This window comes from Sycon ciliatum, chromosome 7 (genome assembly GCF_964019385.1).
Source record: "Sycon ciliatum chromosome 7, ocSycCili1.1, whole genome shotgun sequence".
In the NCBI taxonomy this organism is placed as follows: domain Eukaryota; kingdom Metazoa; phylum Porifera; class Calcarea; order Leucosolenida; family Sycettidae; genus Sycon; species Sycon ciliatum.
This window is the reverse complement of record NC_088649.1, coordinates 7,871,962-7,890,114: the sequence shown is the minus strand read 5'-3', so window position 1 is coordinate 7,890,114 and position 18,153 is coordinate 7,871,962. Positions and strand designations below refer to the sequence as shown.

Here is an 18,153-nt window from a genome sequence, read left to right as displayed (position 1 = left end):
CCGCCGAGATTGAGCGTGAAAAACATTAGTAGCTCCTGTAGAATGTTTTCTGGGATTGCGTATCCATGGTCAACAAAGCCAAGGTGTAAGACAGCATGAGAGATCGTGTAAACGATGTGAACTCCAAAAGGTAAGCTCCTGAACATGTGGAAAGATATTTGTATTTACATACTCTCTCTTCATCCATCGATTGCCGGTATGCATTTGATTTTTTTTCTGCACAGATAATCTGCGCAAATTTATTGTAATTGGAGAGTGCAATCGTACCTATGGCCCATCCCAATGTCATCACATGGCTGTGGTGACTAGTGTATACCTGGGAGAATTTTCCTAAACTGATACGGAGTTCAATTGGATCGATTATGAGATATTCAAAGATGTGAAGTAACTAAGTTGTGTCGAAGAAATTTGCAATAAAACGAGAGAGCTTGGAAGCTCAGGGCCCTACGCTATGCTTTTTTTGCTTGCTCATCATGCATGTGACGTGCCAAAGCCGTGTGAACCCTGGCTAGCGCCAAACGATACTGAAGTGACGTCTGTTGCTACGGCGTTAATATTTTTTGTATATTTTTAATTTTTAATTTTTTTGTTACGTTTCCTGTGAACGGTAGGCATTTGCGGATAATGCCGGCAGAAAAATTGGCAAATTCGGTACTTTTTTGGTAAGTTTCCTGCATGTTTGGTATGTGGATAAAGAAATGGAGCAGAATTCGAGTAATTGCCCGCCATAGGTTTGTATGGTTCTGCCAATTTCACTGCTTTTCGAGCAGAATCTGCCACCTTTTCGAGCATTATCCGCACACCCCTAGTGACCGGCGCTGACTCTGCCGATCACGGGCGTTCTGGAGTCGACGCGATGTCTGTCCTGCCGTTTCCTGTGACCGGGGCTGACTCTGCCGATCACGAATGTTCTGGAGTCGACGGGATCTCTCTTCCGACGTTTCCTGTTACCGGCGCTGACTCTGCCGATCACGGACATTCTGGAGTCGACGGGATCTCTCTTCCGACGTTTCCTGTGACTGGCGCTGACTCGCCCGTTCAGGATTATTTTGGAGACGACGGGATCTCTCTTCCAAAGGTTGTTTTAGCTGACGCATCATGTCACATATTCGGCAACTAACATCCATTCTAATTGCATTTCTTCATCTCCCTACTTCGTATTTCTTTCAAGAAAATCTCCCTAGACAGCACTGAGTCGTTTACATAATACGACTCCCTGCTATACATCTATATACGTTATAATTATTATGCTATCGGCCTACATGCCATTCCCGGGCTGGTCGACAGGCGGCCCAGCCAGCCTGCTAGTGGGATCTCGGCCTCGCACACAAATCCACACAAAATGTTACTGCACTGAATGCATTACCCCGATACACTCCGCATATATACTCATTCTCTTGATTGTACCGTATTCTTGATGGTACGGGACAGGTACGGGATAGCGTCAGGCATGCCGATGGCACAAACAAACCAAAATATATTGTGGCCAGCTGTCTTGGCTGGTACGGTACGGTACGGGACAGATACGGGATAGCGCCAGGCGTGACACAAACAAACAAACAAACAAACAAACACCAAATTAAAGCTGTGTGGACCCTGGCTAGCGCCAGACGTTACTGAAGTAACGTCTTCTGCATAGCTACGGGAATAAAATTTACTTTACACTGAAACATACACTGTTCATGTACATGTAACATCATGGTAATGATTCTATCTTCATTACGCCGCAACTGCTACGCCATACGCACCGAATACATGGTGTGTGTGTGTGTGTGCACGTGCGCGCTTACATGCGCGTGTACATGCACACGTACATGCACACACTCTCGTGCGTAGCCGAGTCGGCCAGACGAACAGACCATGCATTTGCCCGAGGTGTCCGTAATGTCATTGGAATGCTGTACTTTATGACATTATACTAAAAGCGTATGTCTTGCCCCTGTCGAATGCAGCTTGTGTCTGTGCTCAGTGGGCATTGGGCTACAACGCCACACTGCAGTCAGCGCTGCAATTAAATAAGCACTTCATGGCTTATTTTGACTAACTTCCTTTGCGTTTACTTGGTTGAGCCCGTGGTTTCATTTCAGTGTTCTGTCATGATTGGCCTCTGGAAATATTTAGAGTGGATGTCATTTTGCCATGTGTGTGTGCCTTGTGCGACAGGTTCAAGGCTAGATGCACTTCACATTCGGCGTGCGATCTCAGCGTCTAGAACCTGATTTAAGTCTTGGTTGGATGACTAATCAAGGATGATACTACTTTGCACACCAATGCACATGCCAATGTATTTTTTCAGAGCTGCACTATTTACGTGTTGATGCTTACTTCGGTGTTAGCGTGTTTCCCCCGAATCGTTTCTATCATCATGATTGAGTGTTCTTAGGCTAAGCAAGCACATGCACAAGTGTGCAGCTATAACCCAGTGTATCTTTGGTTCCACTTTGTTCTGCAACTCAAGTACCTTGTAACATTATGTGCTTGCACTGCGTTGTCTGGCCTGTATATTTCAGAACTATTCAGTACATTAGACCCATGTTGGTTTGGTTGCGGGATGATCTCTTGTTGCGTCGCTCTGTGTTTTGTATTCATCAATTCTTTGGCTTGAGAATTAAGCTGTTGTGTGGTTCCCAATATGAAAACATCATGCTGGTGCTCTGTGTTTCGATTATCGACTGTCCGAGCAGTCATACATTTATTAGCAAAACGATAAATACTGTAGTCCTTTCACGTGTTTGTTTTTTGGTGTTTTCGCTGGGGGCATTAGCAGCGGCGTTGCACACAGAACGGCAGTGTAGCATCACTGGACGATCCTGCCTCTGCATCTTACTTAATTTCCCCAGGATCTGGTGCAGTTACACCAGACAGCCACTTCGTGTAACCACGCAAACAGCAAAAGAAGAGATCCCGCAAATCAGGAAAAACCATTGTAGAAAATATCGAGTAGATCATACACCATTCAATAATCTGGAGTAATTACAATGAGCCAAACACTTCAAATAGTGCTCTCTTTCTCTCTCTCTCCATCCTTCCATCGCCTGGTCCTTCTACATGTTCATAATCGCTTACATGAAAGAGAAAAACGTTTTACTTTTACATACAAAGTGTGTGAAATGTCTCTCAGGCAATTATCAACTTTGCGCTCACATCTACTTACTGGGGAGACGCCGTGTTTTCATAAGGTATGCGAGAAATCATCCACGCACTCATCAAATCTCAGAATGCAAGAACGTTACCACAAACGACGCTTACCTGTCTAGTGCACTACAAATAATAATAAAAAATTCTCCCGAATGTAAGGCCTTTATGAAGGGTACGTGAGCACCACTTTGCAAATATATTATCATAATCCTATTTCGATTTTGCTCAATCTTCAAGGCAGCAAAGCTTCGTCTGATTTTTTGTAGTATTCTTTTTAACTAGTTGTGCATTTAATGTCAATGCATACGTTTAGGAAAACATTCTTAACTTACTAGTGAGAACCTTCCCCGGCCCCATTATCGAATCATCCGAAGTTATCGTGTCAATTGAGAAAACAATGCGCAAACTTTCCGTCCTGTTGGAGAAACATTTCTCATTCAACCTAAAACGATATATCGATGCTTGGGTTAATCGGGAGCAGCTACGTACACGTTTACAGTATTCTGGGTGACAAATGCGAGTGTGACACATCTTAGAAAACGGTTTAAGTTTTCATCAGGGCAACGTGCAGGGAGCAAAAATAGCTGCACTCGACTTTTTGAGTGACGATGACCCACACCTTGATCTAGAGAGCAGAACTAGAAACGTTCAGTGTCAGCCGTGTGATGATGGGAGGTGGACCGGTGTAGCGCTCCGAGTACTATAATATCTTCGTTGATCTCTGTTTGGCTGAGGTGTGGAGCAAATTTTTGCTACATTGGACCTACCATTTTGATATACATAAGCGTGCCAGGTAAGCACGACCTTGTATCCCCGTTACTCCAGTTGACCATGATAGGGTTACTACACGTCGATATTTGTAGTGCTGCACAGTTTAAGTGATGCAATTGAACATCACTGAAGTATTACTACGATATTGCGCGACAAACTGACTTCCTCCTTGCCTACTCTTTTGCCGAGCCAGTGCTACATACTGAGTCTGTGCAGTCGAGTTGACCTTACAAGAAAGAAAACGCATGGCATAATACTGGCACTGGAAATTCATATCCATGTTCACACTATGAGAATGTACACGATCGTGTAACAACAAGACTGGCGGAATACCACTATTTCACTCTCTTACCATAAGTTCGATGATTGCTACTGTTTCGCCTACGATATTACACCATCAACAACGGGGTGATACAATCTTCAACACTACGCGGGCAAATATGAATTTGAGACGGTGCTCATTATTTTCTGAAATTAGTTGAGTATTGAAGTTTGTATTTTCAAGTCTGTGTGTTCATCAGCCAATCAGTCTCTTTAGAAGTGTTTTCTTCTTCGTATTTGACCACATAGGCACAGGGTCATGGAAGACCGGAGAAACAGTGGTATTGATGGTAGTGACCAGCAAACGGGACATGCGCAACAAGAGTCCGATGCCGATCTGTTCTCCTACCTGAATTACCCGACGGCACGTGAGTACATGTACAGTGTATAACAGTTATTGAAAACTAATCGTCCTGTTCCAATATTCTAAGGAGTGTAGTGCAAATCCATTGTTGGCTGTTTCATTGCAAACTAGGGTACCAAGCTCTTTGATAGACCAACATTAATACTAGACTTCCCTTCTTTTCACTTTGCTGACTCGTACAGCTCTCTCTCTTTTGTTTTTTGGTGCGCGTTTTTGGCCGTGATGCCGAGACCTCAGGTTGGCAGAGCCATCAATGTCCTACCATCAGTGCTGCGTCTCGGTGCAGGCCCTGCTCAATAGTGGTCACGTTCGTCCTCGACGCAGTACCATTGTCTTTCTTCATTATTTTTGAGCTGGGAGTGTGAACATACATGTAGCAAAAAAACATGGTCTGGATTTAGAACTGAGTTTGCGAGCAGATGTGTTCATGGACAAAACAGGAAGGACAATATATTATGGGTTATGATCAAAAGTCCACCAAAGTGATTATATGATCATAATACATGTAGATACACGTCGTCGAATTGCAGTAAGGTCAGTATGTCCAAATTTCCCGCTAATGTCGTTGTCGTTCATAGACTTTTGGTTCTCTTCGTTGCCGTCGGACATAGCTAATGCCTATTATCCTTTGCTCCTTCCTTCCCTTCATTCGACCTCCCCCTTCCTGTGCTTCCCAAGTTCACAGGTTATGGGTTTCTGCCTCGAAGGCGTGAAAGACCGATGTGTCTAGTCGCTGAATGTACTCTTCTAGTTCGTTGTGTGCCTTTCATCGGTCTCGTTCACAGCATATTATGATCCGGTTACCTTGGTGCACATTTAATCATAACCCGTACAAGTAGTATAATGTAAATGTAAAATGGGTGCAAACGTGATGCGCCCGAGTTCGTTTTATCATGATATTATTGTTGTCAAATATAATCTGAAAGCTGGTTGTTCCAACGAGGAACGCACGCTTCTGCTGAGCTTGACTATTGACTTACTCATGCCTGCATTCTGAGCACACGAAGAGCACGTCGCACCTTCCACTCGGCAAATCTGCAGAAACGCGTCACACTACAATTCACAGTGTTTGGGGTAATTCACCCCTCGTCAGTTGAGCTTGAGTAGGCTGAGGAAGATTGTGCCTGAAAATCACCACATATACAGTTCCCTCCAGATCAAACCATCTCCAGGGATACAAAATTGCAGAGACACTTTGTTTTGAGCGCGACAAACACCTCGTTGGAGGCGACACGTTTTCAAGAGCCGATAGCTCTCAAAGACTGCTTTACACAACATTATGAGCGACTCTGACTCAGGCATAACCTTACTCAGCCAAACAAAAGCCACCTGACGAGAGGTGAATTTCCCGAAACACTGTGTATTGAGGAGGGAGTGGTGCTTTCTTGCAGGTATGCCGAGTGGAATGTGCGACGTGCTCCTCGCATGCTCCGGATGCAGTCGTGAGTCAGTCAAGTGTCAAGTACGGCAGGAAGCGTGTGTTCTTCTTTTGAACAGCCAATTTTAATGATTAACACCGCCGAATTTGTAACTTCTAAGTTCATATTATGAACTTTACGTAATCTGTAAGAAAGGACCGAAATGGTACAGGTGAGCGCATTCAAGACAAAAGCATGCTAAACATCACAGCAAACTGAGAATATTCTCTATGACGAGTTGGAAACGAAGACCAAAAAACTACGGCACAGAACAGGAAAGGCTTACTTCGAGCACGCGAAACAAAGACCACCCAAGTTGGGCTGCTCATGTGTATCGGAGATAAGCAACAAGGTTGGAAGTTACCCGAACACGAAGTGAGACAGAATGGATGGTACAATCTCTTCGTCCTAAACTACATATAGAGTGGAATTTTTGGTGGGATTACGAACGGCAATAACAGGTAGTATCACACGAAGTAGGCTTGGCCATCTGGATTCTGACGACTCATCAGGTGTGGATGTTAGACTCGGACGGAGAACCAAGAATCATTGTCTAAAAAAACAACCAAAATTTTAAATTTTAGCCGTAGTTTGTGTCCAACACTAGCAGAAACCAGTCCGAAGGTCCCGCAGCTAACACAATACTGAATTGTGTGGTACAAGTTTCATTCTAGATTTAGTTTAGTCTCGAGTCTTGCTTCCGCTCACCTTCCCCTTTTTTCATGGTTTATCATAGCTTGGAATCTTCCTTGAAGTTAGATGTCAGGTCACTGAATTTTTCAGGCCTCCTTGTCAGTTTTGTGCCTTTTCTTGTCGCACACGCTGTTCGTATATGATCTGGTTACGGTGATGGACAGTTAGAAATACAATGCTGTCCTGCTCCTGATTTTCATTGTGGCTGAATTATACATGTAAATTTGCTATAGCTGGACTTTAATCGATTTGCAGTTTTGCATTCATTGGAAAATGAAAGTCAAATGAGGGTATAACCTGCTGCAGCAGGATAAGAAACACACAATGTTAAATTTGCGCTTGGTGTAATGACACATTCTCCAATGTGGTGTCTAACAAAGACGGAATGGAAAGCGAGGGCTTCGTTCGTTGTTTTTGGATTTCGAAGTACGCCATGAATGCTATTTTTATCACCGAAATCTTATTTGAGCAAACAAATATCAAAAAATAATTAAATCGGATGGTGAGCCAATAAAATTATTGTGAAAAGAGTCATTAGTCATAACTCGTAACATTTTGCCCTTCTTCTTTTCACCATAAAATAAATATTCTTCACTTTTGGTCGTGCATTCCCGTATTGTTAGGGGACCCTACTAACGCACAAAGAGAGCACGATATTTTGGATGAAATAATCGACGGATTGCCAGGTCCTGCTGTCGGCGTTGAAACGAGCTTTACGGATATAGCGCGGAACGCTGGACAGCTGGAAGACGTTCACGGGCCCACGCTGAAATCCAATCCACACATTACCAATTCGGTGCAGGCCACCAGCATGTTACAGGGACAATATAATGCACCCTATCAGGTAAGTCAAGCAGAATAGACTATAGAAGAACACACCGAATATCAAAGAAACTTAGCCTAGATCAATTTAGTCTAGCCTTAACGTGCTTTGCCATGACACTCCACTCCACTACAGTATAGTTGCCTGCCGAGAGCTTTGTATAATGTAGTTGACTGATTTATACCACATCAGTGAAGCCTAAACTGTATATTTAAGGACAAAAGCCTAATAATGATTAGTAATTTATAAAAAAATAAAATAATAAATTATCGTATCCGTTCCCGAAGGGAAGTAATTTATAGAAGGAGAAAAAGTGAAGCCATCAGTGAAGCCTAAACTGTTTTGTTAAGGAAAACCCTATTAAAAATCAGTAATTTATAGAGGGAGAAAATAAAGAACAAGAAATCCTTGGCTCTCCAACCCAGTCCATATATCAGTAACTTAGGTAATACTAAAAAAAACACAAATAGAACGCAATAATATATGTTGGACTCAGTAGAGCGTCCAGCCCCTATATGATGTCCAACCCCTATATAGAGTCCATTGGTCCAAAATCCACTGTACAGAGTGCAAACTTGGAATCAGCTGTGAGCTCAAAGTTTAGATGGACATCACTCCCTGTATAGAGTCCAGCCAATTGGCTTCACCCCTTTATAGAGTCCATTGGTCCAAAATCAACTGTATGGAGTCAAAACTTTGAAATTAACTATAAGGAATCTTTATGTGGACAACACTCCCTGTATAAAGTCCAGCCAATTAGGCATCCCCTATCCAGAGTTCGAAATTAGACAAAGGATCTGCTGAAGCAGTGAATATTAACCAGAAAACGGCCTCTCCCTTTAATCCTTTACATCATTCACTTCTCAAGATAAAAAATAAGTATTCAGGCGCCACTGCAGCCACTTCATTACATGAAAAACCCTACAAACACCATCCTCAAATCAAGTGGTCTTTTCGCAGACACTGCAAATTACAATATCTCAATCATGTAGTGTTGCCAAATTATTGTGCACGCACACACATGCACATACCCACACAACGCCAAGAAAATACCTAGAAAAAAACCAAGAATCGAAAGAGAACAACGGAGAGCCAAGGATTAATTATTTGTTTTCAAATGATTGTGCACGCGCACACACACAAACACACACACACGCAAACTTATACAACGCCAGGAAAACACCAAGAAAAGAGTAGAGACACAATACACACGCAACTCCAACAGCCATGCAAACGTCCACCCATTTACACGTAAAGTCAAGAGGGATAACAAATAATTATACGAAACGAATGCATACATGGGCGGATGCGCGCACGTTTACATACGTGTAGTAGCGTAAGAGAGTAACATAGTGCAGTAGTCAGCATAATACTAGAACATGCTGAGAGTGCAATAGCAAGCTTCACCATTGCTCATGGCCATTGCTCATGGCCATGCAAATGTTCAGCAGCACTCAGTTCCGCAATCTTCTGAAGATCAGCACACCTGCAACAAATAGATAGCACAAGGATACGCGTATTACCGTAATGATGCATGGAAGCACACAACTACCAAGTTCTCAACGAATGTAATGCTCAATGAAAATCCATCCACTCAAAGACCTGTGAACAGGTGACGGTGGGGACAATAATCTATTAGTAATACGAGGAATACTGTAAGACATGTATAATATTACGAGGAAGCAAATCTAACGTTTTAACGGACATTTCTTTGTTATAATAAGATCCGTTGAGGCCGTACTGATTCATATTATGCTGTGTGTGGATATGGCAGAATATTTCAAGATCGTTAACATATCTTCTCGTTAACCTATGAATTTTGGACAATCGTTAAATTTGCGACTCGTTATAATAACATGTCTTACAGTAAGATCGTTTGTGCACACTCAAGATGCACAGACACACCACCATACATGTAGTGTACACAGTGTTTCACTTCACTGCAACTAAATTGAAATGAGGTGATTTGAACAATCTGTACAGCGTTGCCGTCAGTCAGTCTTCCCCAAGATGGAAATGCAACGATTTGTTGTCACGAGGCAGTTTCACTGACACAATGTCATGTTTGTGACATCAAAACGGTTACTTCATGGAATACGAGTACATGTATTAGCTTGAGAAGCTTTTTCTTGTCATCGGCATACGAGAAATCCTCCTCCTACTACTACTACTACTACTACTACTAGTACACTGGCACTGCGTTTGTGGATCCCATTGTATTTGACATCATACTAGAGCCTAGTAGAGGAAGAGTGTCGTGAAGTTCACATAATTATCACAGGGATAAAAATACATTTCTCATGAAATAAAATAATAATTGATGATAGCTAGACGATCGTATGCGTATACAATTGATGCAAAGTCCTTGCAGTCCTTGAGGACTATTACGAAGTGGTTGATTACTTTTAGGGCATTCATTCAAGCAACATCAAACAAACGCGATACGATCCTTGAAAATGGAAAAAAATTCAAGCATAACGACAGAACAGCAGACCAATCGAAACGAGTAAAAGCTTCCTTACCTCAGTCATCGTCCTGCCATGTAGTTGGACAGCCTTTTGACACGGTGGTACAGGCAGCTCTTGTCCAGTCAAACAGGGTATCCTTGTGGCGTCGAACGAAAGAGAGTGTCAGTGTATCTGACTCGTCAGATTAGAACTGTGCTGAACTTTTCTCGTTCTCCGCTTTCTGCTTTCATCCCTCGCTCTGATGAAACCGTTCAAACGCCTTACTGGCAGCAATGGCCAGCCAAACAGGGGATCCTTGTGGCGTCGAACGAAAGAGAGTGTCAGTGTACCTGACTCGTCAGATTTGAACTGTGCTGAACTTTTCTCGTTCTGCAATTTCTGCTTTCATCCCGCGCACTGATGAAACATCTTCAGAGAACCACAAGACGCTTTCCAGATTTGATTTTGAACGTCTCCTTATCCTCCTTGGTTAGCTCGAAACAGATTACTGTCAGCAACTGCACAGCAGAACTGGCAGCCATGGCTGAAGTGAAGAAAGGAATGCGCTGCCACGAGGCAAGCAAAACTGAAAAGGTGTTTGTTCTCTTCAGTTTCGGGCACAACACACAGGACGGCGTGACTGGATAAACTGGACTCCTGGACCGTGAATAGGGGACTTGTAGAAAAAGTGTACTCCTTATAGGGGATTGCGCGGCAGGATGAAGCTGATAAAAACTGAGTGGACTCCTGGACTCTGTATAGTGGATTTTGGACCAATGGACTCTATATAGGGTGCTGGACATCATATAGTGCATGGACTCTATACTGAGTCCTACATATACATGTAGCATCCGTCCAGAGAAGGGTCCGTTACATTTCGGTCACACTTGTGACCTTCGACGACGGGGGTATTAGGTGATCACAGTATGTATTTTTGTATAATGACGGTCGAAATACATGCAGTTTCATTCAGTGGTGTGAAAACCCTCTTTCACGAATAGGTTAAATGATCGAGAGGTGTAGGTTTGCTCCTGACATCGCAGCTCGTGCTTTCCGCCGCGTTCATCTGCTACCAATCGGCGATAATGAACAAAGTGAAAGGAGACAATCTTACGATCCTAAGATAGAGAACAAACTGAACGAACACTTGGCTACTCTATTTAAACTGTGTAAATCGATACAATCATTGTGCAATAAAATGTGGACAGTATATGCAATGTATAAATAAGTTGTTCAGAAACGGACTCCGATGGAGAGCCAAGGTTTAATAGTATAGCGACACTTGAAGTTTATTGGTCTTTCTCTTTTCTATAAATGAGTTAGAATGGGGCAGGCGTGTGTTTACCGCCATATTGCCGGGTGTGTCTTTACCACCATATTTATCAACTATAAATGAGTTAGTAAAGAAAAAAGACCAAGAAACCAAAAGTTACGCTATAATGTCCACTAACACCACCAGTTACTTCCCCTCCTCATTTTATTTCTTTAAAATATTAATTTGGAGTGTGCATCGAAGATGTGCTAGAGCTGTTAGCCAGGTAGTTGTAGAAAGTCAGTACCGTCGGTCAATGTCGTGTAATGCTATCGGATGAGCTGCCTGTTTAACTGGTGGTGTTAGTGGACATTCTTGCGTAACTTGCGCTTTCTAGGTTCTTTTTGTTTCTTTAAATTTATTCTTGGCTCTCCATCCGAGAGTATGCAACAAAGAAAAATCAAGAACAATTCGAACAAGATTTGGTATACCACTCAAACGGAAATATCGCTGTACAAATGGGCAATGAAACAAGTACGTAGAAGAGAAAAGGACATATGGATACGAGTTAAGTTTTCTCTTCTACATTTATTTATGGCTCAACATCCGAGTTTCATATTGCAAACAAGTACGTACTTTTAATAAACAAGCAAGAAGTTACACGTAGCGACATCAATAAATTAGACATGTGTAGTTTTGATAATAACAATGATCGCGATGAAACGCATTCTTTTACATTGTTTCCAAAATACAGATTCCAAAGTTGGGTGGTAACGTTATAGGAGGAGTGTATACCTCGCCAAGCACTTCCGCACCGCCAATGCCATCTGTTCGCCCAGTGGGAAGTGTTCCTTCTTTAGGACTTCCTTCGGAAACCTCCTTCCCAAAAGAACCTTCTCATGAAGCGATGTAAGTCGGAACAAAATGATTGATCTGTCAATATTTTCTAATCGACAACATTGTACATTATTCTGATATGTAGAATGTTTTTGTACGTTTTTTGAAAACGGCTGTAGGACATTGATGCTGTTAAGTTCCACTTTGGTGCAAGATGTTAGGTCGTTGAGGGTCTGTCTGCCATGTCAAGGATGTGCCGAAGATTGTCGCTCTCCTTGCCTTGTATTGTTACTCATGGCAAGTATTCGAGTGATGGCTCACTGGTAGTTGAGGGGCTACGTGAATTAAGCAGCTTCTGGCTAAACAATAAAACAAGAAGGGTGGGTTGTTAATCATGACCTGTAACTGTACTGTCCAGTAAATTGTGTAATATAGAAATACCTATTGGTTCTAACAAGTTGTATCCAAGGGTCCTTCCACGTGCATAAGGATAAGGGATGTCCCAACAAGGCGCTCAGAATGGATTGATATAAAACGAAAGCCGAACCATTTTTTCCATTTGTTTCGTTCCACAGCGGTACTCAGAGCAGCGACCAGCAAAAAGAACATTTGACCGAATTTGTATCCAATGATTATGATAGGTATTGGAGCCAAGACAAAATGAAAGAGCTGGACATCTACCTCAACGAAGACCCATTTGCCGCATCATCTAGTACCAACCAGGGCCACGAAACACGTAGTCGGTCCTCAGAGATTGTGACTAACATGGCCACATGGGGTACTTCCACTCCTAGGATTGCTGCTGCAACAATGCACCAGGAAGCGGAAGACGCTCACTGGCCCACGCTGGAATCCAAACCACACATTACCGATTCGGTGCAGGCCACCAGCATGTTACAGGGACAATATAGCACACACAATCAGGTAAGTCAACCAGAATAGACTACAGAAGAACACAGCGAATATCAAATAAACTTAGCCTAGATCAATTAAGTCTAGCCTTAACGTGCTTTGCCACTACACTCCACTCCATTACAGTATAGTTGACTGCCGAAAGCTTTGTATAATGTAGTTGACTGATTTGTACCATATCAGTTAAGCCTTAACTGTATAGTAAAGGACAAAAGCCTAATAATGATAAGTAATTTATAAAAAAATAAAATAATAAATTATCGTATCCGTTCCCGAAGGGAAGTAATTTATAGAAGGAGAAAAAAGGAGCTAGAAACTTCAAGAAATCCTTGACTCTCCAACCCAATCCATATAAGTAACTTTTTTAATACTAAAAAAACACAGATAGAACGCAATATTATACACGTAGCATCCGTCCAGAGAAGGGTCCGTTACTTTTCGGTCACTTTTGTGACCTTGAACGGCGTGGGCACTATGTGGTTTGAAAACCCTCTTTACAAGAAAAAGATAAATGAACGAGAGGTGTAAGTTAGCTCCTTACATCGGAGCTCGCGCTTTCCGCTTGGTTACACATGTGATACCGATAGGCGTTGAAGGGGAAGTTAAGCCTAAAATCAAAATTTCACAAGTTGTAGTCTTCGGGGTTCTGAGCCGAATGGTCTTGGTCCCAGGAAGCTGATACGCTCCCTTCCTCCTTTATTTCCAAACGAACTCGCGCACTTCCACCGAATCGGGTGACTGCGGCCCTACTAGATAGGGATTCGTATTCAAAATGCGAAGGACTAAAGGGACCCTGACTTAATTTGTACAGACTTTCCCGGCAAAAAAACACATTTCGACACGCGTGTGTGCTGGACGTCTGGGCATGCACGACAATCAGTCATGTACATATACATGTACATGTGTGCACCGCAGGACAGGACAGGACAGGACCGTAGTCTCGTACAAACGTACGATCTTACGTTTACTTTAATAAACAAACTGCTAGGAGACAACAATCTTGCAATCCGAATAAAGAGAACAAGCTGGACGGACACGTGGCTACTCTCTCATTAATGACAATGTATTTCGTCACATTTACTCCCAAAACGACACCGTTTCAAACCAACATATAAAAATATTCAAGACTTTGTAAATCGATGGAAACATTGTGCAATAAAATGTGAACAGAATATGCGATCTATAGTAAAGAAACCGCAAGTAAGCTATAATATCCACTAACACCACCAGTTACTTCCCCTCCTCATGCTATTTCTATAACCTAGAACCTTCCCATGTGGAAGGCTGTTGGAGTGCGCATCCAAGATGTGCTAGAGCTGTTAGCCAGTTAGTTGAAGATTGTCAGTACTGTCGGTCAGTGTCGTGCACTGCTATCGCATGAGCTGATAATTTGGGGTTTTAGTGGACATTATAGCGTAACTTGCGGTTTCGTGGTTCTTTTTTCGTTACTATAAACTGAACCTTGCCTCTCCATCCCAGAATATGCAATAGTGAAAATCAAGAATTATTCGAACACGTTTCCATGCGTCCCTAAACAGGAAACATTGTTGTACCAATGGACAGTGAAACACGTGCATAGCCACTGCATACAACCAAGAAGTGACACATAGTGACATCACTGAAGTTTTCATGTGTAGTGCAATAATAACATTGATCGTGATCAAACGCACACTTTTACATTGTGTCCATATACAGATTCCGAAGTTGGATGGTATAGGAGGAGTGTATACCTCGCCATACATAACCGCACCGGCAATGCCATTTGTTCGCCCAGTTGGACGTTTCCCTCTTTCCTTCCCAAAAAGACCTGCTCAGGGAGCGATGTAAGTCGAAACTAAATTGTTGATCTCTCATTTTTTTCTAATTTACAACACTGTACAGTATTCTGATATCTTGAATATATTTGTATTTTTTGCACAGGGTGTCGTTTTGGGAGTAAATTTGACGAAATACATTGTAATTCACGAGTAGGACTGTAGGATATTGATGTACTCTAAAACCGAAAGGTCTAACGACCAGAAAGTTTAACGTTTTTTGTATTTTTGGCATGATTACGTGCAGAAAGTTTAACGATGGCTACCTGGCCACCCATCTGTATGCGCTTCTTTACACAGACATCTAGCGATAACGGTTTTCTTTCAATAACAAAAAAATAATTGGACGTTCAAACGTTAGACTTTGTGACTCGTTAGACTTTCCGATTTAACAGTATTTAAGAGTGTCTTTCTTTCTGATGAAGAAAGGAAAAGGACAAAATTTTAAGAGTTAGGACAAACTGTCCACCAACGTAACCAGATCTAATACAGTCAGCGAGTGCGACAAAATGGCACAAAACTGACAAGGAGTAATGAGACATTCGGCCACCTGACACCTAGCTCCAACACCTCTCCAAGGCGCAAACCAACAACCTTCCAACTTGGAAGGCTCAGGTTCGGAAAGGTCCAAGAGGGGAAGGAAAGCGCAACGAAGAAGAGCATGAGCTACGCATCACGGCAACAAAAAATGCCGAAAGTTACTGGATGATGACGAAACTAGTAAGACTATTGGACAGACCGGCCTTACCACAACTCATCGACGCAGAGCAACAGACCACCCAACTTGGGAGGCTCAAGTTTATGTGATAAACATAGAAGGGGAAGCTAAGCGAAGACGAATTGTGACAAACCGAAACGCCAACATCCTACTGAACTCCACTATCATGTATGATGGACTAGTTATGTACAATAACAAGTAGTTCCACAAGACGTACGTTTCGCCGTATAGGTCATGATAGGTCTTTGTTGCCTTGATGCGTAGCTCCTGCTCTTCCTCGTTGCGCTTTCCTTCCCCTCTTGGACCTTTCCGAGCCTGAGCCTTCCAAGTTGGAAGGTTGTTGGTATGCGCCTTGGAGAAGAGTTGCAGCTAGGTGTCAGGTCGCCGAAAGTGTCATTACTCCTTGTCAGTTTTGTGCCATTTTGTCGCACTCGCTGACTGTATAAGATCTGGTTACGTTGGTGAACAGTTTGTCATAACTCGTAACATGTTGTCCTTTTACTTTCTTCATCATACCTATAATGGGCTTACTATCCGAGTCTTTATTTCTTTTTTCCTGATCACGATAGTGAATGAAAAACGTAAAACGTTTCGCACCTCTGAAAGCAGGGGATGGCCCACGGCTGGTAAAAAAAGTGTCTTTCTGCTATGTCAATGTTGTACGTAATTTGTGCACTTCTTGGCTAAGCCAGTGGTGGATTGTCATTCATGACAAGAATTCGAGTGTTCATTCCCAGGTAGTTGAGTGTCTGTCAGGTTATTGCAGTTTCTGGCTAAACACTAGGGGTGTGTTGTTTAATCATGACCCGTAGCCATACTCTTGTCCAATCGTGTAAGATTGCAATACTTATTTGTTTTAGCAAGTTATATCCAATGGTTCATCCACGTGCACAGGCATGAGATAGTGTCCCAACTATGCGCTTAGAGTCCTGAGAAAAAGAACAAAAGCTCTACTATTGTTTACATTTGTTTCGTTCCACAGCGGTACTCAGATTGGCGATCAGCAGCAGGAACGTTGGACAGATGTGGTATCAGATTATTCGAATGATGCTGATATGCGTTGGAGTCAAAAACAAACCAGACAGTTACACAATCACCTCCATGGAGACGCACAGCTGACATCGACAGCGATTGCATCTTCCGCTGGCATTCCGTTTGGTCGTATGGGAAGTTCTGAAAAGCAAAGACAAGATCCGTTTAAGGAAGGGGATGGGAACGAAAGTCAATTAGAACCCAGGCATGACGTCCTGCATCAGTCCACAGGGTCTCCGGCTACCACTACCGTTTCCAAACAAGCCAAGCTCTCTAAGTATAAAACGTTGCACAAGTGTCAGCATTGCCCGAAGGAGTTGCGTAGTCTATCTGTACTACGTCTCCATGAACATATTCACACAGGTGAAAGGCCTTACAAGTGCAAGACATGTGATGCATCGTTCAAGCATCCATCCAATCTACGTGCACACGTGCGCATTCACACAGAGGAGAGGCCTTACAAGTGTGAGACATGTGAATTATCGTTTAAGCAGCGGTCCTATCTTCGTGTTCATGAACGTATTCATACTAGAGAGGGGCCTTACAAATGCAAGACATGTCGAAAATCGTTCACGCAGTTATCAATTCTACATGCTCATGAACGATTTCACACACTGGATCTTTCATAAATGAGCAAGTCGTGTAGATCGTATTTCAACAGACCAAGTAATCGACCTGAACGAGAACGTGAATATTCAAGAAAGAGGTTATTCACAGAATTCTCAAAGTCGTGTGCTCCTGCCCGAACTCACACAGAGGACAAACTTCATTTACAATATGCGAACAAATTAGTCTCGAACTCACTGCATGATGATCTGCTCATATATATATACAGGTTTGAAAGCGATCAGTACTATAATCTACTTCACCTAGGTGCATACTTTACTTGAAGAAACATTTACGCCACTCGACCACATTGATCATAACGACCAATTATTGTCTGTTGTCTCGGTTTGGGAATATCTCCTTGTTTGCTATAAAATACAAAATCACACCTCTGCATAGCCACAGCCCACCTCCTGACCATCCTGTTACAAGTAGGAAAATAGTTTTTACATCACAAACATCTTTGTTTTCAGCTTACGTCTCGTCACTGTCACAGCAGCAGTACGTAATACACCCCTGCACACATCTATCATAAAACATTGCCTGCGAATCAGTTCTTCCCCGAAATCATTTTTTTGCATTCTTTATCCATCATACATCCCAATTTGGTCCCGTACAACTCAATCCCGGAGCTATGTACAGTGGAATGTGCTTAAATTATCACTTTTGTCTGTTATTTCAGTTCTTTAAAAACAGGGTTATAACGTTACTGCCTGATAAACAATTCCTAAAGCCGGCTAAACTTGTGCTCATTTTTTTGTGGGACCAATTCCTCCACCTAAATGATCGATTTGTGAAGTTCAATGATTTTTCATCGCATTGATGAGTTCTTTAGTCTTTAGGTTCTCGGTCAGTACCCCGAACATCATTTCGTCGAGTGACATTTCGTTGCCGTCGAATCGTCGAAACGGGGTCGATGCTAGGGACAATTCTCGAGAGGCACACTTCGCCGAATTGTTTTTCAGGCGATTACCAGTTACAATGTAGGAGAGGGTTTTTCGACTTCA

General features: G+C 42.5%; 1 protein-coding gene across 2 annotated transcripts; it reads left to right on the top strand.

The window, feature by feature from the left end:
• The first annotated feature begins 4,383 nt into the window (after window positions 1–4,383).
• On the top strand, window positions 4,384–17,945 carry LOC135820881 (zinc finger protein 554-like). 2 transcript variants are annotated; one of them, XM_065333930.1, is made up of 6 exons: window positions 4,384–4,598; window positions 7,329–7,549; window positions 11,982–12,136; window positions 12,859–12,988; window positions 14,672–14,799; window positions 16,491–17,945. In XM_065333930.1, the coding sequence occupies exons 1-6, from the start codon at window positions 4,490–4,492 to the stop codon at window positions 17,167–17,169; spliced, it is 1,422 nt and encodes a 473-aa protein (XP_065190002.1). In that variant the 5' UTR covers window positions 4,384–4,489; the 3' UTR covers window positions 17,170–17,945. The 2 variants fall into 2 exon arrangements, with proteins under 2 accessions (XP_065190002.1, XP_065190001.1); XM_065333929.1 differs by having other exon boundaries at window positions 12,640–12,988.
• Window positions 17,946–18,153: the final 208 nt, after the last annotated feature.

What these genes read in the sequence shown, in the direction of transcription:
- LOC135820881 (XM_065333929.1), top strand. Translation starts at nt 4,490, where the DNA reads ATGGAAGACCGGAGAAACAGTGGTATTGATGGTAGTGACCAGCAAACG. An exon ending in CCTGAATTACCCGACGGCAC is followed by an intron (nt 4,599 to 7,328) that starts GTGAGTACATGT and finishes CCGTATTGTTAG; the next exon opens with GGGACCCTACTAACGCACAA. An exon ending in AGACCTGCTCAGGGAGCGAT is followed by an intron (nt 14,800 to 16,490) that starts GTAAGTCGAAAC and finishes TTCGTTCCACAG; the next exon opens with CGGTACTCAGATTGGCGATC.